General features: G+C 43.7%; 2 protein-coding genes across 2 annotated transcripts in view; one reads left to right on the plus strand and one right to left on the minus strand.

Moving 5' to 3' along the window:
- Smad9 (SMAD family member 9) overlaps positions 1-8,301 on the plus strand; it is a 40,846-nt gene extending 32,545 nt beyond the window's left edge. The window contains exons 5-6 of the mRNA XM_075950430.1: positions 1,314-1,570; positions 4,476-8,301. Of these exons, the coding sequence (XP_075806545.1) occupies positions 1,314-1,570; positions 4,476-4,619 (401 nt within the window). The 3' untranslated portion in view covers positions 4,620-8,301. The remainder of the gene's footprint in view (positions 1-1,313; positions 1,571-4,475) is intronic.
- Positions 8,302-9,977: 1,676 nt separating this feature from the next.
- Positions 9,978-14,775, minus strand: Rfxap (regulatory factor X associated protein). Its single transcript, XM_075950712.1, has 3 exons — positions 14,158-14,775; positions 12,186-12,293; positions 9,978-11,421 (listed from the first exon to the last, which is right to left on the minus strand). The coding sequence occupies exons 1-3, from the start codon at positions 14,554-14,556 to the stop codon at positions 11,311-11,313; spliced, it is 618 nt and encodes a 205-aa protein (XP_075806827.1). The 5' UTR covers positions 14,557-14,775; the 3' UTR covers positions 9,978-11,310.
- Between the last annotated feature and the right edge of the window lie 10,295 nt (positions 14,776-25,070).

Here is a 25,070-nt window from a genome sequence, read left to right on the forward strand (position 1 = left end):
TGGGGGTGAAGGTGAATGATGGTGATGTGACTGCGGCCGTTGTGGCTGCGGCGGCGGTGGGTTTTGTTTAAATCTGGCCCATTTCTGATCATCTCCAGTTCCATCATTTTATAATCTCATGCTTTCTTTACAGCTGAATAAAATTCCATTGTGCGTGTGCGCCGCACTCTGTTTATCCAGGAAGTCGCTTTGAAATGTAATTATAGGAATGTTATATAAACTGAGACAAGCTGCATGTTGCTGTGTTTTCACACGGCTGTGTGCGGAAGTATGGTAGGAGCGTCCCTGTTCTCAGGGGCACATGGTGTTCTTTATGGCTGAGTGATGTGCATCTGAGAGGAATCCCGACTCTGAAGCTTCTACTCACAGAAATATTTTAGTGCTGAGTCAGGGTCTCGCTGGGCAGCCCTGGCTGGCCTGAACACTACGTGGGCCAGGATGGTCTCAAACTCACCTGCCTCTGCCTCCTGAGGGCTGGGGCTGAAGCTGTGTGCCTCCACACTGGGCTTCAAAGAAATAGATTTATAACTGTTAGTAAGACTCAAGTTCTGGAGTAGGTTCAGTGTGTGGGTTTCAGTAGCATTTACATGATATTAGCTGGGCTTCTGTTTAGCTGTGGTGTGATGACTGTGGGATTTTGTTTTGCATGATGTGTTTCTCTTGTGTCTAGACTAGGCTCATGGATGCTTTTCTGAAGTGAGATCAGAAAGGATGGGAGCCGTAATAAGTGAGAGACTACAGCCTCATCTTTATGAATGTCCATTTATGTGGGTTGGGCTTAAATTTCTTTTTTCCTTGGGGCTGGAGAGATGGCTCAGTGAGTAAGAGCACTTGACTGCTCTTCTGGAGGATCAGGGTTCAATTCCCAGCTCCCCCATGGAGCTCACACTTGTCTGTAACTCCAGTTCCAGGGCTCTGACACCCCCACAGGGACATACATGAAGGCAAAACCCTCATGAACATCAAATAAAAATAAATTAAATTTGTTTTTTTATTTTGTGTGTATGGGTATTTTGCCTGTATGTATGTATGTATGTATGTGTATGTACCGTGTGTATGCAGTGCCCATAGAGGCCAGAAGAGGGCATCAGATCCTCTGGAACCAGTTCATTGCAGATGGCTGTGAGCTGCAATTTGGGTGCTGAGAGCTGAGCTGTCTCTGCAGCCCTCAGGGTTGAACTCTGTAGGGGATTTTGTAGGAAAAGTTGAAACAAGTGGATATTTGGGGCAAACGCCTTCTCCTCTATGACCAGCGATGGTGTAAGAGCTAACTTGACTGCAGAGCAGAAGGAGTGTGGGTTTTGTGTCCACAGGTGTGCATCTGTACTACGTTGGGGGAGAGGTGTATGCGGAGTGCGTGAGTGACAGCAGCATCTTCGTCCAGAGCCGGAACTGCAACTATCAGCACGGCTTCCACCCCGCCACTGTCTGCAAGATCCCCAGCGGCTGCAGCCTCAAGGTCTTCAACAACCAGCTCTTCGCCCAGCTGCTCGCGCAGTCAGTGCACCACGGCTTTGAGGTTGTGTACGAGCTGACCAAGATGTGCACGATTCGGATGAGCTTTGTGAAGGTGAGGATGCTGGCTCTGGGGTTGTAAAGAGGAAAAGGGGCAGGAAGCGCAGAATGCGCCTGACTGGACGTGGCATTTGCTCAGCCAGCTCAGGAGGATAACAACTTTGGTTTTTTTCTTCTAAAAATTTTGATTCTTGCCCTCTTTTTTTTTTAATTATCTAGTCCAACTTCAGCTGCTCATATATCCCTGGGTGTGGGGCCAGCCAAAGGAAATAGTATAGCTGAGGCCACCATCCAGGGGTCACAGCCTTAAAGAAAATTACCCTCCGTAAATGCCATCAACTGTCTTCAGTTAGGGGTGGGGGATTCATGAACATTCTTGGCCCAAAAGGGCCAGAAGAGGGCGCCAGACCCTCCCAAACTGGAGTTACAGGTTGTGTGAGCTGCCATGTGGGTACTGGGAATTGAACCCAGGTCCTCAGCAAGAACAGCCAGTGCTCTTAACTGAACCACATCTCTAGGTCCCGTTTGCCTTTTTAAATAGCAGCACTGGGGGGTGGAAACCAGGGCTTCCTGATTGAGTTAGGTAAGTGCCCTCTACTGAGCTATGTTCCTAGCCTTAAAGTAAGTTTTACTAGCCATTTAAATGATAGCCAGGCAGTGGTGGTGCACTCCTTTAATCCCAGCACTTGGGAGGCAGAGGCAGAGGTAAGTTTGAAGACAGCCCGTTCTACATAAACAAGTTCCAGAATACACAGAGAAACCCTGTCTTGAGGGGAAAAAAAAAGTTAGTTACTATGACCAATGGTTGTCTTATTTTTCTATACCCAAATTATATTTTATCATATTGATAATTTTAGTAATTACTTTGGATCAGCACATATAGTTTTCAATTCTTTTTTTATTCTTTTCTTAAATAAATGTTTTCTTTATTATTTATTATGTGTACAGTGTTCTGCATGCATGTACACCTGCAGGCCAGAAGAGGGCATCAGATCATTACAGATGGTTGTGAGCCATGTGGTTGACTGGGAATCGAACTCAGGACCTCTGGAAGAGCAGTCAGTGCTCTTTACCTCTGAACCATCCCTCCAGCCCAGTTTTCAATTCTTAAACTGAGTGATGGTGGCACACACCTTTAATCCCTGCACTTGGGAGGCAGAGGAAGGTGGATCTCTCTATGAGTTCGAGGACAGCTTGGCCTACAAAGCGAGTTCTAGAACAGCAAGAGCTGTTACACAGAGAGACTCTGTCTTGAAAACCAGGAAAAACGTCTTAAAGGGACCTTTTAAGAGGACAAGCCAGCTTTTTTTCATCTTTCAAGGGAAGAAAATTTCCAGTACACTGTAGCATTGGAGCTAGTAGGGGGCAGTAGCTCACCGTTAGTGAACCATCCTTGAATGGGACAGTTATTTTTCCTGAGTCCATGATTTTTAATGAGGATGAGCTGTGGGCATCTCATAGGTAATACAAGCATACATAGAGATGCTTTTTCCCAACCCCCTTTCTACTCCCTCCTCCCTGCGATGAGGCAAAAAAACCTCAGGTCCTCACACAGGCTAGGCAATCACTTTAGCACTGAGATTCACTGCTAGCCCTGCAAGGACTTAAACAAAATAAAATGATTAGTTTAAAATTTTACAGATGACTCAACACAGGTGTCAGTCATTGTAAGTGAACGAGCAGAACATCTTTAAAGTTTTTTTTTTTTCAGCTGTGATTTTACTGGCCATAGCTCTCCGTCAGTCAGACAATCAACAACTCTTTATTGGGCAGCTGCCAGGGGCGGGCTAGGTGCTACCCTGGCATTGAGACGTTTCCAGGCCTGGGCGTTGGTTACTCATAGGTCTCTGCCTTGCGGGACCAGTGTACAGGGAGGAAAAGACAGGCAGCAAGCCACACGCGAGTGGAATGAATCGGATAAAGGGAAATAGAGAGGTTACAGGCGGGAAGGCATCGCGGGAGTAGTGTGTGCCGGCAGAGGCCACGAGGTCCTGGCTCCCGTGTAGGAAAGCCGTAAGGGTGGAGAAAAAGCAAGCTCAGAAGCCTCTGGCCGCTACAAGCCTGGGTTTGGGAGGGAAACCGGACCGTCTGACTGCAGCCTTGTGCAGGGAGGATGTGGGTGCAAATGAAATTGGAGCATTTCCTGAGAGCTTGTTGTTTTGTTTGTTTGGGTACACGGTCATTCTGTGTTGCCCAAGCTGGCCTTGAGCTCTGTCTCTTCCTGCTTCGTTCCCTCTTCTGCTGGCGTGACTGGCAGGAAGCACCACACCCAGCTCCGGTCTGTCTTTAAAGGGCCATTCTGACTGCTGAGTGGAGAAAAGGTGATGTGCCGGGCTGCAGTGAGAGAGGCTGCTTAGAAGCCACTGTGGGAGCTGGAGAGGTTGGCCAGGGGTTAAGAGCACTGGTTACTCTTGCAGAAGACCTGGGTTCAGTTCCCAGCACCCACATGGTGGCTCACAGCCATTTGCAACTCCAGTTCCAGGGGATCTGACACCCTCTTCTGACTTGCGCAGACACCGCACACACATAGTGCATAGCTATGCAAACAAGTAAACATTTACAAGCACGGCACATACGTGGTGCATAGCTATGCAAACAAGCAAAACACTCATACACAAAAATAAAACCATAAAAGTTAAAAAATAGGGGCTGGAGAGATGGCTCAGTGGTTAAGAGCATTGCCTGCTCTTCCAGAGGTCCTGAGTTCAATTCCCGACAACCACATGGTGGCTCACAACCATCTGTAAAGAGGTCTGGTGCCCTCTTCCGGCCTGCAGGCATACACACAGACAGAATATTGTATACATAATAAATAAATAAAATAAATATTTAAAAAAAAAGTTAAAAAATATTTTTAAGGAGCTGTTAACAGAATCCAGGTGGGAGTTGAGGGTCATTTCTAACTAGGAGACCCCTGGCAAGAAGCACAATTCATTCTGGGCTCTTTTCTTGCTTTTCAGGGCTGGGGAGCCGAGTATCATCGCCAGGATGTCACAAGCACCCCCTGCTGGATTGAGATTCATCTTCATGGACCACTGCAGTGGCTGGACAAGGTTTTAACTCAGATGGGCTCCCCACATAACCCCATTTCTTCAGTGTCTTAACAGTCACGTCGCCAGCTACATTTCCACAGAATAGATGCAGGCAGCGGTTCCTGCAGCCTGCAGCCAACAGAAGCTTTTGGATGCAGATGTAAATACATATAATGTATACTATTCACATTTTTATCACTTTTTTTTTTTTGTGCTACTAGTTAACCCAGGGCTAGTACTGTGTGGTTGAAGAAGACTGTTTTCCAGGCCGGTGCTAGAATGAGAAGCCATGTTTCTAGTGAGAGGGGAGACAACATGAAAAGGGTATTGGCCACTTTAAGTCAGCTTGTCATGGTACACAATGTCGGGCCCGCTAGTGAAAACACAAAGCTGCTTACATTAAGAAAAGGGGGGGGGGGAGAATAGTGTTTAGGAGCATTAGAGCAAAACCCAATCAAATCCACATAGTTTAAAAGCTCTCACTTTCAATGTGAATGGCAAGAAAGAAAATCAAACTCGCTCAGTGATCTGTGGGATAAACCTCAGAAACTCTATCTCTGAAGTTGGAATAGGCAAAGCCGGCTTCTGTGCCGAGGTCAGCCAGCGGTACGTTTAAACAGATTGAAACTGTGATTGGAAACGGAGAAACTGTGAAGCTTAGAGTCGTGTCGCCGCTGCTTAAAAACGAAAGAGGCTGATGAGGGGAATCAGCCTGCGATGAGGCACGGGCCCTGAGTATTAGAACAGAATTCGGTCCCAAGGAGCGCAGAGGACTCCTGCTTCCAATCAGGCTCCAGCTTCCGGTTCTCCCGGCCAGGCAGCCTTGCGGATGGCTGCGTCTGCCTGTGTACACTGCGCACAAATCCTGTAGACAAAGCTGTAGACTAGAAGGTGGGAGGAGCATCGTGTGGCCACTCACACTCTCCAGCATGTGCAGACTGAAGCCTCCAAGGCAGGGCACCCCTTTGCCACATCTTGCATCCAGTGACAAATATCAATTAGTTACAGTGATTAAAACAACAGCAAAGCCTTGGGGGCAATCTAGAAGCACCTCTGGGTCATGTTTCTATAGTACTTAGCCTGGCACCTGTGTTGGCTGGCTACACCTGGCAGCCTCTCCTACAGCTATGAAACACCTGGATATAACTTCCCAAGTGCAGTGGGGATGCTTCATCTGGCCTCCATTTTTGAGGAGACAGCGGTAGCGAATAACAGAGCATCTTTAGAAATGTGTATATACATGCATATGGCACCGTGCATGTATTCTTAAAGTCTGCTATTTCCGTCTTTGGATGATAAAGGGAAAGTTCCTTCTGATTTCATGGCATGTGCCTCTCGATGATCACCGCATTGCTTGTAAGTTTACTCCGTGCCCTTTGGGAAGCACATTCCTTAAGACGGCGTTTGTGCTTGTGAAGGACAGAGCTTCTGTAATCTGAGTTTCCTTCGTTTAATCCGTTCTACTTAGCATCAGTGCACATACATTTGTTGTTCCCATCCAAGTGTATTTAAGATAGATAGGATGTGACAAGTTATACTCACAATGCCTAACTGTATCTATAAAACCTATCATATATATATATATATATATATCATAAATACGTATGATATATACATATCATTTATGTCTCGCATTATAGCCTGGGAGCCCACTTAGAGTGTAGAAAGACCCAAGCTCATTGATTCATTCAGTCTGCCTCGTGCATTTGTGTGTATCAGGTACAGTGTCAGGTGCTGCGGAATCAAATGTACATCAGAGGCAGGCCCCGCCTCCAGGGAGCCACAAATCTAACAGTGAGTCATTTGCCCAGGCACTGGGTCTCAGAACTTTTAAAACCCACACATGCAAATTTTCTTGGACTTGGAAAAAAAAATGTAATCAAGTTCTTAATGATTACTCTATTGGAATTTTATGTCTTTTCACAACAATTACGTCATTTATCTTTGCGGAAGTGCCACTCTTCGTCTTCGCCACCCCATCTCCTGGCCTCCCTATATTTCTGATAGTTCTCCCAGCTTCTTTTTTGGAAAAATCATTGCTATGGCAGATCTTCTCTGAGTAGCCACGCAAGGCCGCAAAGTGTTTGTCCCAGATTTCCAGCAGTCCTTCTGCTCCCTTCCGCAGAGGTTAAACATCCTCTGGCGATAATGTAGCTTTACTGCACTGTTCAGAGGTAGAAGCTTCCAGATGTGGTGGAGGCACACTGGGGAGGCAGAGGCAGGTGGATCTCTGTGAATTCAATGCAGCCTGGACCACACAATGGGTTTTGGGACAGTCTGTCTCAAAAGTAGAAGCTTAAAAACAAAATTTAAAAGATGAAACAAACCACTTGTTTTCCTTGCAGTATTAAGAAAGCAGACAAAATATCTAAGTGTGCCTGATTTCTTTGAGAAAGGAATCGTGACATAGGTGCATATGTACCATCAGAGAATTTAGCATTAAAGAGATGTTAGCCCTCTGCTTATGTAACAAGGTCACATTTTAATAGATTTCCCCCCTCCTTTGGCTGCTAAGGGATCTAAAATATCATAATGTAAAATACTTGACTTCAGACTCCTTTGACCATTTGACACGCAGTCAAGCAAAAATATGCTGCGCAGTGTTGTCTTACAGGATAAAGAGGACAGTGGGCAGGCCAGGTCTCTACCCACTGCAAACCTGGGTCCAGTTGTCCTGGGCAGGGTCATGCAATGGAGAACTGCATCAGTCTGGTCTGCCCACAAGAGGATGGATGCTTATCACCCTGTTCAGTGATTTGTCAGTATTTGTGTGAGCCTTAACAAAAATAAGACATGGTTAGTTTGTTTCAGCCAGGTGATAATGTTAACAGCTGCCTTTTTAGCAACAATTTGGGTATTCTGTTGCATAGCCAGCAAAGGTGGCAACCTCACTAGCATTTAGAATCCTCTTTTCATTGTCTTCTAAGGATCGAGTTATCCCCATGACAACAGAAGGCACAGTAGCAAAAGCATTTTATAAACATTGCCTACTGGATGTCAAGCTCCTGCTTAATTCTGAATGTGTTCCAGATATTTCATGTATATATTTAGTAAAGCAAAATATTCCATACATTCCACATCTTCTTAGCTGCTCGGGTTCAGCAGCTGAACTGTACAAGGGTGGGTAACCCTCACATATGTTAAACGTAAGTTCAAATGAGTATACAACAGACCACCAAGAGATGCCTTTGATCCAGCAGCCTCGCTTTCTGTCCTGAAAATGCTATACACATGTGGTGGTTCATGGTAGACAATGCTGTAAATACATCTTGGGCTCATTTTTTTTTTCTTTACGATTTTAGATAACAATTCTATGTATGTGATCCGTGGTTCCTTAAGATGCTTATTCATAAGCTATCCTACTAGGAGAATGGGATTTTAAGACTTCATGCTGTAAAAACATTGGCGGCACTTTTTTTTTTAAAATCTTGAAGTAACAGCATTTTATGTGTAATTTTAAGGATACTTTGCAGAAATCTGCCTCTCCCCAGCTTAGCGCCAGGCCACAACTAAATAAACCTTTGCATGATGAACTATTGGAAGTAAAACGTGAACCTAATACACATCGTCAGTTGAGCATCCTACCTTAGCGACTCAGCATCGTGCATGTTAGTCAAGGAACGTGTATATAGTAAGAGCATTAGCAGGTGATGCGTCAAACACCTGGACGTGTAAGGAAAACTGTCACTCAGAATCATTTATTTTTCATATGCCGTGAAATATGTCTAATTGATTAAAATGTTTTCTAAGAGAAGCTTGTACAATTGTGGATGACTTGAAGCGTTTGTGAGCTGCTTTTGTTTCCCCTGCCCAAATTGTCCTATTGGTTCTAAGTTGTACCACTGTCAGCTGGTTGGGGTTCAGAAAGCCTTGGTAAGGGGCAGAGGCTGCACAATGTACAATCAGTACTGTCTTAGAACACTGGGGTGCCTTTTAAACTCGGTAATCCACACTGTTCCAGCTAAAAGTATCTTCACTTGTGGGTTTAGTGGCTTGGTATGCAAGCTAATATCCTCTCAGAAACAAAAAAACCCAAACCTAGCATTTCCAGGTAAGCTGTTCATGGAGCCTAATGAATTAAGCCCTCCCTTCTTGCTGCTGATAAAAAAAAAAAAGTACCACAAGACAGTATTATTTCAGAATTCTGAAAACCACAAGTCTGAAATCAGTCCCTGTGTGCCAATGCCAAGGTGCTGGCAGGGCTGATTCTGGAGATGCTGGAGGAAATTGCATTATTTTTAAATCATGGAGGCTGGGCACATTTCCCTTTTCTTGAAACCTCCAGTGTCTTCCATCCATCCACCATCACATCTACTTCCTGCAGGGTAAGAGCTTACTATGTAGTCTTCACTGTCTTCTCAGATGAAGTTCACCAATTTTAAAATTTGTTATCCGGTGAAAAATAACCCTAACAGCTAAGTGTATCAGTTACTCACTAGCATAGATATTGACTTGACCACCCCACCCAAACTCTGGCCTTCAATCCCAACCCCTCAGTAACTGTTCAGCACTGACAGGCCTACAGGGTCGTTTGTACACCTTAGGCTTAGGCTGGCATCAGACTTACCTCACAAGGGATGGATAGCTTATGTCACATAGCCTCAGTGGTGACATGTGTCAGGTTATCAGACAGTATAACAGAGATTAGACCATAGACTCACTGTTCAGGCTAGGGCTTGTTACTATGGTAACTAGGTGGGAGTCTAAATATATAAGTGTGAATGTTCAAAATGCTCAGAGGTTATCTTAAGGCTGGCACGCCATTATTTCCTGAACTAAGGGACAGGTAAAGAAAAGCCTGTTGGCGAAGAAGTTCTTTTTCTTCTACAGAAGAACTCATGAGTATATAGAATGGGGGAGTGTGGATAAACTGCAGAGCATCTACTCTAAAGCAAGATCCTTATGGATTTTTTAAGGGATAAAAATTTCCAATATGACAGGTAATAATTAAGCTGTATTGGAAATTATCCTAATTCCTACCTAAATTCACGAATGGGTATCTACTTTATTCTTAACACCCTAGAGAAAGACTCTGAAGCCCTTGATGATCTCTACTCTAGGGCTTAACAAGTATTTAAGCCACCTCCAGATTTTTAAAACATGGATCTATTTGTTTTCTCTATTGATGTCACATTTTTATAACTGAAGTATAAGCTGGGCTATTTTGCTACAAAAGTTAACAAGTTCTGTCAGGGATATTCACCCTTTCGGCACTGCGACATGACACAGTCACTACAATGTGCTGGGCAGAGTCACAGCTGCCCTAGGACGTGTGGCCCATGGGCTTGCTGAGTGCAAGGCCTGCAAGTCCTCTCACAGAGCCTGTCTGAACCGAACAATAACGCTCCATTTACTTAAGAACAGTACCAGACAGTCAACGAGTTCCTCTATAGCCAGTGTGAAGCTAAAGAAATAAGTACAAGAGACAAGTCAAAGGTCAACAACAGGACTTTAATGAATTTGGCAAAATGGTCTTTTTCAGGTACACAAGTGTACAGCACAAAATGGAGAAAAACATCCTTTTCCCTCTATTTGTTTGTTGTGGTGATGCAGGGAATTGAATCGAGGGCCTTTGCACAGGCTAGGCAAGTGCTCTAAGGCTAAGCTCATCCCCAGCCCTTGAGTACTTACTATAATAGCTGTAAGCTTAGAGCATCATGTACATTTCAGAGCTTAGGAACCAACCACACACTTCTGCAGAGTTCAGCCTGTGACACATTTATTAACCTACTCCTGGATATACTCTTGACATCTGAGTCTTCATCTCATGGTAGTTTTGCCTTTTTAAAGTTTTCTTAGGAGCAAGTAAAAGAAAAAAATAATTCATGAATCTTTTAATAAATAGTACTTAGGAATAAGAGTTAAAGTAGTTCTGAAAACCACTGACAAAATGTGGAGTGTTCCTCTATTTTCAGGATCTCCTTTATGAAGAACGTAAGAATGAATGAATATAAGAAAACCAACTCTGCCCTGGCCTTGGTGGGCTGAGATGTCTAAACTGTTGACAAATTCAAGAGATGGTCTGCCTTGGAGGAGAGAGACACAACAGTCAAGGTGCCAGCTTTGTGCGCTCTGTAGTTTACACGACCACTCTCTTCACAGGTGTGAGCACGCTCAGCTCTCACAGAGCCTGTCTGAACTGTAAAGAACAGTTATTACGAGAACCTGACCTTGGCACTCTGACCTCGTTATCGCTGCAGCTGAGGTGCATTAATGGCAAGGGAACATCACAGACCCTGAAAACATTCAGTATTCCTGGCCCCTCACCCCAGCCTAGCTATATTTAATGTCTCTACGACAACCCAAAACACTCCGTTCCATGCCTCCAGAGAGAATCATGGTGCCGGATGAATTGATATTACTCTGAACTATAACTTCCACAGAAAGTAACTGCCTCATTAGCTCCAGTACGCACAACTGAAGAAAAACATTAAAAACTGTAAAGGTGATTTTTTTTCAAACCCATAGCAATCTGGAAGGATTAGATGCAAAAATGCAATACTTATCTATCCCCAAATGCACACGCACATTTACAGGAAAATATTTTTGCTAACAGCCTCTCTCTACCTCTTTTTTTTTTCTTTTTGAGAAAGAAGCTTGCTATGTAGCTCAGGCTGGCTCAAACTTGGGATCCTCTTGGCTCAGTCTCCAAAGTACAGGGATTGCAGGTGTGCACCACCAATGCCTGACTATCAGGATATCACCTTTAGAATGAAAGTCCATCCATCCATTATAGTAAGAGAAATCAGAGTTTGTGAGCCACTCACACTGGTGCTCCTGGAAACTGCTGCTGTCTTTGCTCCAAAACCTGTTGATTTAATAGCTGCTGCTGTTTCTGTAAAAACTGGACAACTTCTGGACTTCTTAGTAATGACTTAAAGAGAAAATAAGGAAAAGAGATTATTAATAGAATTAGCATATTTTTGTTGGTTGAGATCAGGTCTCACATCATAGCCAGGCTGGCTTTGAACTCAAGGCAACACCCCTGGCCTGAGTCTTTCAAGTGCTGGGATGTTATAATAATATCAAACATACTGACCAGCCTTTTATATCTATTGCCTCTATTTTTCCTATGTCACTTTGCAGTGTTAATTTTCAGCACTGCCTTTGTCTACATTTTTATATTGTCAAGTTCAAATCTTTGCTTCACGATTCTTCAATATTATAACACCTCATTGTGGAATTTTGAGATGAAATCCGAATTCAATTTTTAAAAAAATTTCTAATAGTCTACCAAAAAATTTATGTAGTATGAGTTAAATTCTTTCTTTCAAAATTACTATCCAAATATTCCAGTATTTATCAAACAGTCGCTTCTTTCCTGAATGACTTCTGATCATTCCTATCAGTTTTACATCAGAGACCCTTATTAAATTCTAGTAATTATATCTCAATTTCATTACAGTATGATTCCATATATTTAGAGTGTTTTAGAATTTCATCTCGCTCAAACATTAGTCAGTGAAGAAACAGGGCCCAGGGTGTTCCTTCCGCTACAGTCCTGGGGAAGGGGCATGGCCAGCGTGTCCAGAGGCACAGCACTATGCCTTCTGATGGCAGTGAACCACTTCCGTCTTAGAAAGGGAAAACAGCTCCACTGAGAACAGATCTGCATCTGCTTTACAAGAAAACACTTACCAGTCTTTTCTGATTTAACACTTGTTCTAACAGAGTAGGCCTTGCAGGGCGATCCCCGAAAGATCCTGTTCTTTGCTTGACAATGGAGAGTATGTTGTCTGCACTTTCCTGGGGTTAATGAAGAACATTTAACATGGTATTATAATCTACAACAGCAGGCCTTGCAGTGATAATGAACACATCTTTGATTTTCTTCCTTTTGTTCAGTTTCTGTGAAACTTTAGAAAGCCTCTTGGTAAGTCACAGGCAGGGTGCTGGCCATTAATTCAGAGAAAAACCCCTCCCTGAAGGCTTTCCAGACAGGGTTCTGTAGTCTCCTGTGAAGTCTCAAATTGAAGATTTTGGGCAGAGGGTCTTACCTGCCAGCTGTTTTCAATATAACAGAAGAATGCCAAGCGAAACCAAATTCTCTCTACAGAACAATCTAAGTCAAAACAGTCTGCCTGTTTTTGGATAAAATAAATGAGTTAGGCAATCTACTGCTAAGGAGATGCTGGAGTCACACCTGATTCACACCCCTCAGGTGTGAAGGAGACAGTAGAATACTGCTTACAGAAGCAGACAATACAGCTTTCTGAGTAAAGCTAGAAAGAGCTGGAAATCACAGGTGTGAAGCCACCAGTGCGGAGTAAACAGGCAAGCTGCAACAGCAACCTTACCTGAGCCCTCAAATCCCAGAAAAAACAAGCATTGTTTACTCCCAATATGAAAGAATCTAAATACTTAGCTTTTCCTTGCGTAAGAGAATGTTGCTGAAGTTACGTGAACCGCTCTGCCCCTGATAAAACCACACTATGACAATGAAGAGTGGGGGACATGGGCTAGGAGTTGGACCTAGGGCCTTGCACATGCGAAGAACTTGCTGTACTTAAACAAAATGCTTTCCACGAGACCAGACATAACATGAATTTAGCAGTGTTATCTTTATTTGGGATTTTGTTTTTGTTTTGGTCTTGCCCTCTTATCTACTGGCTCCTTATTAAAATATCCCTTTCCCCCTTCATTATGAGATATTTAGCAAACTTCGGTTATAAAAATCTTCCATACATACATACATGCTTTACATAAAACTATAAAAGAGGATTCTAATATCACAGAGAGCAAAGACAACTTCTTCCTCTAACTCTCTCCAGTTACCCTTATTTACAGGACTGTTCGGCTTATGTGCACAGTACATGCTAGAATGAACTGACTGACTTGACCCCAGTCAAGTGCATGCTGTAGGTAGGTTTAGGATGTTAATACCACAAAATCAAAGACGCTTGTAGAAGAAATACTTTTGATTCATCTAGGCCCAGCTTCCACAAGTGGTAGAATTCCCCTTTCAAAAGGGATGTTTGTGATAAGGGGTGTTCCTACCTTTTAGGGATTCTTTTGTTTGTCTGTCTGTTTTAAATAGCTCAAACATTTAGGTGGATTTTGCCGAGTATGAGCTGAAATGCACGCCAATTAGAATTTTCACCTACCCCAAATAAAATCTGAAGAAACACTGATTGGGCATTGTTTTAAGGCCAACAAACAAAATAGCCAAAACTTGAGCGAGGTGAATAACGGGCCCAAGTCCATACCGCTAGCAGCAGAACCCCAATTGAGTGTACACTTGCTTTTACTCTCCCAAGCGAGTCAGATCAAGCAACCCCAAAGTGTTTCGTGACCTACCACCCCCCTAACAATCCAACTTTTCGGGGGTGGGGCGGGGCTAAGAAAAGGATAGGGGCACTGAAGTTACTGACAACCAAGGACGGGGTAAGGCAGGATGCCACACGGTAGAGAGTAGGAATGGGTTAATGACGAGAGGGGCAGATCACCTCCAAAGTGCCATCATCAGCTGGGGTTCTCGCTGTCTGCTCCCTTACCTCCCGGGAGTGGAAGATGAGCCTAGCCCCCTTGGGAGCAGGTGGGGGAGTCCCTGCATTTGTGAAGAGAGTGGAGTTGCACCCACCTGCCCTGGCCCGGGACCCGAGGCGCATACCTCCAGCTTGACATTGCCTGCGCTGGCCGCCGAGGCGCCGCCGGAGCCCTGGGCCTCTTCGCTCTTCTTCTTCTTGTATTTGTCCTTGTACATCTTGTTGCGGTGCTTCTTGCACATCCAGGGCTTGCGCTGCTTGGCTACCTGGCTGGTGGTCTCGCGGCAGCCCTCGTAGGTGCAGGTCTTGGAGCCCCGCCTGCGCGCCCCGCCGCCGCCGCCCTCGGCACCCTCGTCCTCCAGCTCCTCGGGACTGGCCGCACTCTCGCCGCCGCCCGCAGGGTCCGAAGTGTCCAGCAGGTCGGCGTCGTCGTCCCCCGCCTCGTCCTCGGCATCCACCGCCGCCTCGATCCCCGTCGGGCCCGGCCTTAGCGCGCCATCCGCCGCGGCCTCGTCCTGCCGCATCACTAGTACCGTCACCGGAGGGGCCGTCCCGGGACCGGGGGCGCCCGGCCCCGTACCCTCGGACACAGCCTGCGCCTCCGTGATGCCGCCAGAGCCCCGGGTCCGCCGCCGCGGCCCGTCAGCACTTGAAGAACACAACCGTGTCTCCCCAGCCACCGGCGAGACGTCCGGAACCGGGAACCTCCGGCAACCCACTGCGCCTGCGCGGGGAGAGTCAGCGAGCCGGAGCTTCTGGGCTCCGTGGGCGGGGCTGAGCAGCTGCCGGACAACACCGATCGCGCCTGCGCAGGGCGTCCTCTCGAGACCCGTAGTACTCGGGTGGCTGGGTTAAGTGGCTCGGTGGGCACCGACTGCGCCTGCGCGTGGTCGTCCGCTAGAGGGCGCTAGGCTGCCAGGCAGGGCTGAGCGGACGCCAGAAGCACCGACGGCGCCTGCGCAGCTGCCGACAGCTGGCCTCCGGGGCTACCCCTAGCTTGGGGAGCGGGAGATTAAGGCCGCGCTGCCCCCGGTACCCGGGCGGCGCCGGGAGACTCTTCCTGCCAAGCCACTATCGCTAAGGGGCTCAAAGATCTTCTCTAGTGGAACGCCCCCGGGTAAATCAAGAAGGTTCCCGAGGGACCCCAAGAGGAGTTGGGGAACAACTGGAGGAGAAAGCGGTTTGGTTCACGCATCCCAGTCAAGCCCCGTCCTGAAATCAAATTCGGAACGTGGAGGAAAGTTTGCTCCCAGGCTCACGTTCAGCCAGCTTCCTATCCGGTCCTGACCCCTCTGTCTTTGCTGGCACATTTCCAGTGGTGGGCTCGCTGGATCACGTGACAGTTCTAGTTTTCTTTTCCCACAAGCTCCACGCTGACTTCATGGTGGGTGCCCAGATTGGGGTGCACACCGGCCGTGTGCGAGGGGTCCCTTCTCTCCACATCCTCACTTCTGCTGCTGATCTTGTCTCTAATAATAACCACTCTTCCCACTGGGATGAGTTACATATATATTTTTACACACACCTGCTCTTTAGCTTCTGTAGTTCTGCTTCTGGCTAACTCTTCTTGTTGATGGAACTCTGTGGACCCAGAATATGTCTTCTGTGCTTCAAAGTCCACCCTGAGAAAGGCTCAGCGCTGCACTGGGATTCCAAACACCTATCATATTTGCCAGCTGGCTAATAAAGACATTTTATTGGCTTAAACCCATGTCCGAATGTGGTGAATACATCACAACATCACAATACATCACAACATTTTCATTTGGATTTGATATCTGAGTAATTCTAGTCTTAAGTCATTCAATTTTTAAGAATAATCAGTATTCACTATTTTTTTTTGTTTGTTTTTCGAGACGGGGTTTCTCTGTAGCTTTGGAGTCTGTCCTGGAACTAGCTCTTGTAGACCAGGTTGGCCTCGAACTCACAGAGATCCACCCACCTCCGCCTCCCAAGTGCTGGGATTAAAGGCGTGCGCCACCACTGCCTGGCTATGGTATTCACTATTATTCAATTATTTTGTTGTTGCTGGCCAATCTCATCACTTTTTATTGCTCTATAGATATTCCAGTTTTTCATGATTCAATCTTCAGAAGATGTATATGTCTAGAAATTGGTCCATTTGTTATCTCCTAGGTTATCAGTTCATTGGCAGGTGTTTATAATATTCTATAATAGTCCTGTGTAGTTCTGAGATGCCATTTCTAATGCTTCTTCTCTCATCTCCTATTTTAAATCTTATTTTTTCCAACTCAGTCTTAGTTGTCATTATTGTTTCAACCTGTTGTTTTTAAAGTTTCATTTCCACGGCCATAAAGTTCATTCATTGTAAATTTGCATTATAAAGAAAAAATATGTTGATAAAGTTGGCTTAAATTGCCTCTAAGCTAAGATTTAAATATAAATAGAATATCCCAAACTCACAATGGTTTGCCTTAAGGGTTTTTAAATTTGTGATGATACAAAAGTGAAAAAAACAGTTCAAGAAAATGTTTTTCCCTGGATCTTTGAAACTTTATTTCTGAAGTTCCCTATGTCAAGCATAGCTTACATTCTTTAAATTTGTTAATCTTTGCTTTGTTATAGAGGTGCCAGTCATGAACTTTGCAACAGAGAAAGAAACAATGTAAAGAATGATAACATTTTTGGTTAATTATGACACAGTGTTCTGATAAGAGGATCTTGGAGCTGGGTCGGATGGTATGTGGGAGTGGAACAAGAAATGGTAAGTTCAAGGCCATCCTGAACCCCTTGCCTCAAAACAAAAAATAGGAAAATATACCCCTCAAAGAACAACAGAAAAGAATATCTCAAGTTACATATCCTCCTAAAAATCCCACAACTATTGATTCATACATATTTCTATAACTTAAATGCACATGAAGACTACTTCTGGATAAGTGGCAGTGAAGGAATAGTTTGGGGAGATACATAGGTAAGAGGCTATGAGGAGATTTAGCTAGACCTCTGCAAACTGTGAATAGCTTAATTAAATACGACAAGAATACGTCACCAAAAACAAACACACAGTTGTAAAACAGAAATTTTATAATGCATGTTCTCTATAACACATAAATTGAAATACAAGCTCCTTGAAGTTCAGTAAGATGTCTGTTTCTTAGTGTTGGTGATTTAATATTCAGCTACCAAGACTTTTAAAATTAGTTTAAAAGTCATTTTTGTCATTGGAGTGCTCCATGACATTGGCAGTAACACACAGAGTCCGTTCTTGTCTGTTTGTGTCAAGAGATGCTGGTGGCATGGAACTCTTTGTCAAAGAAGTGCGTGGGACAAGCTTAGCTGGGTCTCAGATCTTCTTAATTAAACTGATTAATTTTTCTTTCCCCTCAGTATTCTTTCCAGGATTAATTAACTTTTTAGACTTAATTAGCTTCTGTTGAGAATGCTGGCCAGCCTGTCTCACATTTGTTCAACACCAGTTAGTGTCGACTGTTCACCGTAGCATCCAAACGGGGGCAGTATACTTCTGCCACAGTTTTGCTCAGTCTAGCTTTCTATTAGATGCTAGCTAGATTATGCTACGAAACTGAAAAATCTGAAGGTACTTGGGAACAAGCATTTCCCCCTACAGTTCATAGCATTCTTAATGTCCTCCTCTTCAAGCTGACAGTATTAAGAGTTAGACCTATAGGTGATGATCAGGAAATAAGGGCGGAGTTTTCATGGCCACGGCTAATGTCCTAAGAAAAGATATTCCAGGGCCTGAGGAAATGGCTCAGTTGGTGAAGGGCTTGCAATACTTGCATGTGTGACTGAGCTCATATCCTCAGCACTCCTGTTAAAAGCTGCGTTTGACGTGTGTCTGTCACCTCAGTGCTTGGGCTACAGAGACAGATGGATTCCTGGAGTTTAATTGGTCAGCTTCCCTCGCTGAATTGATGAATTCCAGGTTCAGTGATAGACCTCTGGCTACATGCATGCACATACACCACACATACATACGCCACCCACACATATAACATGCACAGACACAGATTCTAGAAACATTCCTTGCTCCTTCTGTCTTGTGGATCTAATAGGAAGGCAGCCCTTTATGTGCTAGGGAAGAGGCTTCTAGTAGATAATCTACTTGGAGCTTAATCTGAGACTTGCCAGCCTCTAGAACTGTGAGGAACACATGGTTATTACCTACTTATACCATCTCTATACGGTGGTATTCTCTCATGGCAGCCTAAACAGGGTAACAAAGTTACTTTTAAAACATTACACTTGTAAAGCTATGAATTTTTCTTTTACTGTAGTATGATTGACCCCCGTCTCCTTAAATGCAAACAGAGTAAGCGTGCTTTTCCAAAGGAGAGGGAGGGCTGTTACCTCCTCCCTCGTTATAGCCTTAACAGGAGGAGAGAACGCAGACTCCAACTGAGAAATGTGAAATTTTACAAAGTGGGGCATTATACATGATGATGTGTGCCAAAAACGGTAGCATGAATTCCATTAATTCTATAGAACTCATTTCCTGTTTACAGAGACACCGGGAGTAAAGTATTAAAACCACAGGATGTGGGAGCAATTAGAAAAAAATCCCATATGTGGAAATAATAAATGACAGATGGTATTAGATCATTATCCTGAATTTTCAAAGGTGTATTAATCATATTTGGTTAGGGAAGAAATTGTTCTTAAATTTATAAGACTCATGATTGACAACTTGAGGATGTGTTTATGTAATAACTACATTTGACTGAGATGCTTCAGCTCACATGCACACACACACATGAACACACACACAAGAATGCAAGAATGCATACACACACATACAAGCAGTTACGATACAGAATTTACAAATGTTGAATCAAGGCGTATGGGTACTCATTGCCATGTTTTTAAAAACATTTGAATGCATTTGAAAATATGTGTATTAATAAAGGCATATATTAAAATAATTACAACTATGTAAAGAGGAGGACTTAGTCAATTATTCTTGAAAGATATATTTTTATTGTCTTTAAATATTTAAAATTTGATTCTTTTTCATTGATTACATTTTTAAAAAGCATACAAGTTCATAGTGTAAACCAAATTCTTTTCTATTTATTTAATCTTAACGATTTATTTTTTAATTTTATGTGCATGAGTGTTTGGCTGAATGTTATGTCTGTGCACCTTGTACATGCCTGGTATTCATAGAGGTCAGAAGAGGGCGCCAGAGTCCCTGAGACTGGAGTAACACGATTGTGAGCCACTATGTAGATGAGGGGAACCAGACTTGGGTCCTCTGAAGGGTAACCAGTGCTCCTAACTGCTGAGCCATCTCTCTAGCCCCTGCAACATTTTTGAATAATAAAATTTAAAATAAATTTTAAAAGAAATAAATGTTTGTGCTCAGGCTACTTTTCATACAGTCCAGGATACTGGCCTAGGGAATGGTGCCACTCACAGTGAGCGGGGGAGGGGGGGACTTCCCGCCCCAGTTAACATATAACATAATCAAGGTGATCTCTGATAGGCACATCCAGAGGCCATCTCCCAGCTGACTCGAGATATCACTGAGTTGACACTTCAGATTAACCATCACAGCTCTGTCCATTGTCAACCTGACATCCAAATACATCCATTTAAGCCACAATGTTCTGTCTCTTCTCCCCAAGGTGTCGCATTCTTACAATGTAGAACACAATCCAGTTTCAAAAGTCCTCATAGTCGTTACCAATTCCAACAGTTTCAAAGTCCTTGTGATTAATCTGAGATACAAGGCTGGATCTTAGCTGTGGACACCTGTAAAATAAAAATCAAGTTATATACTTCCAACATGAAATAGTTAGAGAACCAACACCTTTTGTTCCAAAATGGAAGGACTGGGTGCAGCAAGAAATTTTTGGACCTAAGACTAAATCCAGCCAGTGAAACACCAAATCCTGCAGTTCTGAGTCCAGCATCTGAAGCTTGTGATGAAGTGATTGGCCTCCAAGGCAGAGCATCCCTTGCTTCCCCAGTCTGCCACCTGAAGTCCATGTAGTCTTTATTTCAGTTCTACTCCGGCCTGCAACTTTCCTCTGTAGCAGACCCATAAGTCTATCATCTCTAATAGGCTGAGGTCTCCACTGCAGCTTGAGGTTCACTTTTACATCTCCTTGCAGGAACTTCAGTGCCGACACACACACTCCATGGCCTTAGCTGCTTTCTTTATTCCATCAGTTTTGCAGCTTTCATGCATATAAAACCAGTCCCTTTTGGATGGTACTGGGAAGCTCAGCTGTCCACTTGAGATATGGCTCACAGTGGTGTCCATTTCTGTGTGTTGAGCTTGGGAACACATTCTCCAAGGCAGTTGCCTTTGAGGAGCTGGGAAACCCTCTACTGAGGCTTTTGTCCTTCAAATGAGTTTGGATCCTCCCAAGATGGAGCCTCTGATAGGTGGTGTTGCCTTCGGGATACCTCTCAGATTAAAAACTCTACACAGGAAAACTGGGTTTGGGAAATTGGGTGTGAGTGTGTATACATGTGTATATGCACGTGTATGTATACACATGTGTTTCTCTATGTGTACGTATATGATGTATGTGTGTGTTTCTGAATAAGGAACCACCACATCAAGATTTGAGTTGTAGAAATGAATGAATTAAGGACTGGAGATGTAGCTTAAATGCCACAAAGATGGGGACAGACCCCCAAAGTTTAGTAAACCAGAAGCAAACTTTATTCCAGGAAAAAAATTTTAAAAATGTAAAAAATAAATTTCCATGGGGCACAAAAAGCTTATCAGCTAGCTGAGACCACAGCCAGAGATGGGCTTGTAAGGCTGTGGCAAAGGCCAGTTTCTGAACTCCTTTTTATAGCAAAAAGGAACAAGCATTAGCCCATATTAAAGAAGTTTTACAATCTCAAGATAAAACTCAGATACCAATTGCCCTTCTTTGCAATTTTCATTAACAGAGTTTTTAATTAGGCCAATGTTTGTATTTTAGGTCTTTGTTTACCCTGGAACTCCCTGATGGTGTTTACCTAAGCTCTGCCCTCCCCTGTTGCCGCCAGTGTCACCTAGCAAGGACAATGCATAACAGAAAAGTCAGGTACACCCCACCCTCTAAAGGTTAACTCAGCTCTTGTCCATTGTTGATCATGGGGGCTGCGGTAGTATCTTAGGGCTAATTCTCAGTTTGCAGAGCTGACCCTCAGTTTGCAGAGGGATGCTTCGGTCTTGTAGACAGATAGATGGGTTGTAAAGCAAAGTAACCTACTGTTAATAGTTAATCCTTAAGCTTCTGAGAAAGCTGCCGACAGCCTGGTCTCATTCTTCTAGGCTTATAATTTTGTCCTTATTTAGACATTCTTATTTTTGGAATCTACATTTCTGTATTCTTATTCTTGGACTCTTCACCTAGCACGAGCAATCCCTATACCACAGCAGTTTTGACAAAAGGAGTGGATTATAGGGGCTCAGGATGGAAGTCTAGACAATGCCCCGAATAATGCACTATTTAATGGTTCCCTGGACCTGAGCCCTTCTAGAGCACTATTTTAATGTACTGCTCTTTTTCCTGTCCAAATCTAGAATAATTATGAAATTTCTTGATTCTCCACTTCTGGTCTTGTAACATCTAAACGCAAAACATTCAAACCCCCTACTAATGAGTTAGATTTTAAAAAAATTCTCTTGTGCCTGTTATGTCTAAGGGCTTTGCATTCTTAATTTCATTTAATTTGAGTATGTTTCCCAAGATTTAACCTCAGTCCTATGAAAATCAACAGTTATCTAGCTTAATTCTGCCTCTTTATTATCAGTATGCTTCTGCTTGTGTTCTGACATTAACATTGATATGTTTTTCAAAAACACTCCAGGGTTTCCGTGGTATTTTGAAAAGGCATGTTCCCTAGAAATGGTATTTTAAAATTATCACCTTTAAGTATTTTTTTAAATTACATTTGTGCAGTGTGTGTTGAGGAGGGCATCCTGGGAACCAAATCCAGGTCCTCTGCAAGAAGTAAGTGCTCTTAACTTCTGAGTCAGTTCTCCAGCCACTGACCACTCTCCTGTCTTCAAAGGGCTCCATACCCTAGGGTCCTCTTTAGGTGACTCACTCTGCCATCATCACCACTGTAACTGTGAACTGCTACTAAAAGGTGTGGCCCAGTCTGTAGCACTCCAAGGGCTTAAAGAGCTCAACACAGTCCACCCACTTGGTAAATCTGAGATGAGAATGGTGGTGTTGATATTGGGAGATCCAGTGCTTTCCTTACTGCTGAGATAGCTCTGCCTTTAGAAGGAGACAGAGAGAAGAGGCAGCTATGAGAACAGACTTGCTCTAAACCTCCCAGAACCCTGTGTAACTGAGACAACACTGTAGGATTTGAGTTGCATGAATGATTTGAGTGTTATGGCAACGACCCTCCATTTGTTCCTCTTGTTCTTAAAAAAAAAATATCCCTGGGGTCCCCCCGCCCGGCAGCAAATTCCGGCGGGTCCTATTTCCCTCCTACAGTCTCCTCTGGTGTGGGTTTTGGCACTGGGCGTGCGACTCTGTCTAGTAGCAGATGTGGCACAATTGTAGACTGGAGCAGTGCTGGTGACATTAGCTTTTCACGCTGCCGGGAACATACTGCCAGGCTAGAATGTGAGGGAAACAGGAGTCAGTAAACAAGTGGAAGATGAGAGCGTGTTGTGTACAGCTAACTGGGAAGAAGGGTGACAAATCTTGTCTTAGTTCAAATATACACGAGCATGCTGGAAGAGATAGAAAGTGAATTAAAGCTCCAAATGTTTACCACCCCGTTAGCTCTGTTCACATCTCTTTTTGAAGGATTCCCTTGAGAATTGCCTTTTTCCTTTGTTAATTCTCTGAAAAGCATCTTTGTTTCATTTTGTGCCTAACAAATGCTATCCACAGATGTTGGTACTTTGTTGGGAGCAAAGGTGTCTATCTTAGATCACCAGTTAGTGTCTTTCAGAACACTGAAGGTATGATTTCACTCTTTATTTGGATTCTGCTCTTGGTATTGGGAACCCCGTTGTCAATCTGCTTATTCTTTAGTGAGTAAGCATCTTTTTTCTCACTTTGTCCAAAGTTGTCTTTGGAGAGCTGTGGCTTCCCCATGAAATGTATGGATATAAATTGTCTCAGATTTTCTTGACCAAGAACCATTGTGCTTTCTAAACCTAAGGGTTATTGTTGTTGTTGTTTTAATCTTCTGTTAACTCTGCAGAAGTCCTAGTTAACACTGTCAACTTGACACAGCCCTATAGTCCTCTGAGAGGCAAACCTCCACTGAAGAATTGTCTGGATCAGATTGGCCTGTGGGGGATTGTCTTGATTATTGATTGATTTAGGAGTGTCCAGCTCACTGGGGGCATCACGGTCCCCTGAGGAGGTCCCCTAAGGGTTGTATAAGCAAGCTAGCTCAGGAGGAGTCTGTGAGGCAGCTAGAGAGAGAGCAGTAAGCAGTGACTCCATGGTTTCTGCATCTGATTTCCCTCAGCGATGGAGTGTGACTTGGTGCAAGCTAAATAAAACTTTTCCTCCACAAGTTGCTTTTAGTCAGAGTAGTCTGTCAAATGTAAGGGGATAGTGACGTCACCACCCCTTAAACACACACCTACCTCTTATAATGACATTTACAACTCCTCTCTTAACAAGTCTTCAGGAATTTTACCATTTTGCTTCTTTTTTTCTCTCTTATAATGTTTATTTCCTGCAATAGCACACTAAATAGATGTAAGATACCATATTTTATATTTCTGCTTTAGACCAAACATATTTGTTTTTTAACTCAATCTAAGAATGTCATATAAACAACTTTAAATGCAAAACTGTAGCATGGGACAGAACTGACTCAACTGTGACTTTGTTGACCACCTCTAATCACTACCACCATTCTTTTGATTAAGTCTCTCATTAGCAAAAGCAGTCAATGTCCTTTGTGTTTATGAATAAACTATTTTTTACTTTAAAGTATAATTTAGTTCATATACTTTATTGATATAAGGATATATGTTTCCACTGATCAGTTAATTTACTGAGTGGAGATAATATAATTTAATCTTTTGGCTATCTTGGGTTGGGAGTATACATCATAATTTTCTCCATAAATGTTAATGAAATACTTTTCACCTAATAACTTGTATTTAACATCATTTCCAGTATTGTACTATAGATCTAACCCATAGCTTGTACATGCTATCTTCCAACACACAGCTAAAGCCCCAACTCCTTAAAGAAAAAATGAGACAGTCTGTAGCCTTGTACCAGAACGCCATATGGAGAACATTCTAGAGCAGTGGTTCTCAACCTGTGGGTTAAGACCCTGCAAGGGTTGCACATCAGAGATCCTGTATCTCAGGTATTTACACTACCATTCAAAACAGTAGCAAAATTATATCTATGAAGTAGCAGTGAAAATACTCTCTGGTTGGGGTCACCACACATGATGAACTGTATCAAAGGGTGGCAGCATCAGGAAGGCTGAGAGCCGCGGTTCTCTGTTTTACGTGATATCCATTCACATTCAGCAATGGTTTCTGAAGTGTGATTCCTGGGAACAGCAGCTACATCACCTGGGAACCTGCCAAGGCTGCAAAGTCTCTGTAGAATTAATGAATAGCGTCAGGAGGGGGACCGTGCAATGTAGGTTTTAATGAGTTCCCTAGGGAATTGCTATAAATACCCAGGTTTGAGAGCCAGTAATCTGCACCACTTTTCCTGAGGCAGCCCAACTCAGGACGGAGCCCTGAGACAGGAGACAGCTAGGCACGTTAGTCCCTTGCTCCTCAGCTTGGTCACAAGCAAACGAAAGAGATGAGTTTGGGGCTGAAAGTCTGCTTGGATATTCTGTGGATGCTTGTTGCACATTCCTCTGGGCAGGAAAAGCACCTTATTCTAGAGCAGAGATAACCCCAAGTGTGTTCTTGCTATTCTTGTGTCTAGCTTTGATGTTCATCTGTAGGATACTGGGCGTCCTTAGGAATTCATTCACGAACTCATTTATGAACAAATATGGGAATATGTAGTATGCCCAGCTCTGTGGTAGGCATTAAGGGTATAACAGTAAGCAACAGACATATTGTCACAGAACTTAACCG

This window comes from Microtus pennsylvanicus, chromosome 16, assembly GCF_037038515.1.
Source record: "Microtus pennsylvanicus isolate mMicPen1 chromosome 16, mMicPen1.hap1, whole genome shotgun sequence".
In the NCBI taxonomy this organism is placed as follows: Eukaryota; Metazoa; Chordata; class Mammalia; order Rodentia; family Cricetidae; genus Microtus; species Microtus pennsylvanicus.

Coding starts and splice junctions, on each gene's coding strand:
- Rfxap (XM_075950712.1), bottom strand. CDS start 14,556: ATGCGGCAGGACGAGGCCGCGGCGGATGGCGCGCTAAGGCCGGGCCCG. Junction 12,294..14,157: donor CAGGCAATGTCAAGCTGGAG/GTATGCGCCTCG, acceptor CATTAACCCCAG/GAAAGTGCAGACAACATACT. Junction 11,422..12,185: donor TGTTAAATCAGAAAAGACTG/GTAAGTGTTTTC, acceptor TTTCTCTTTAAG/TCATTACTAAGAAGTCCAGA.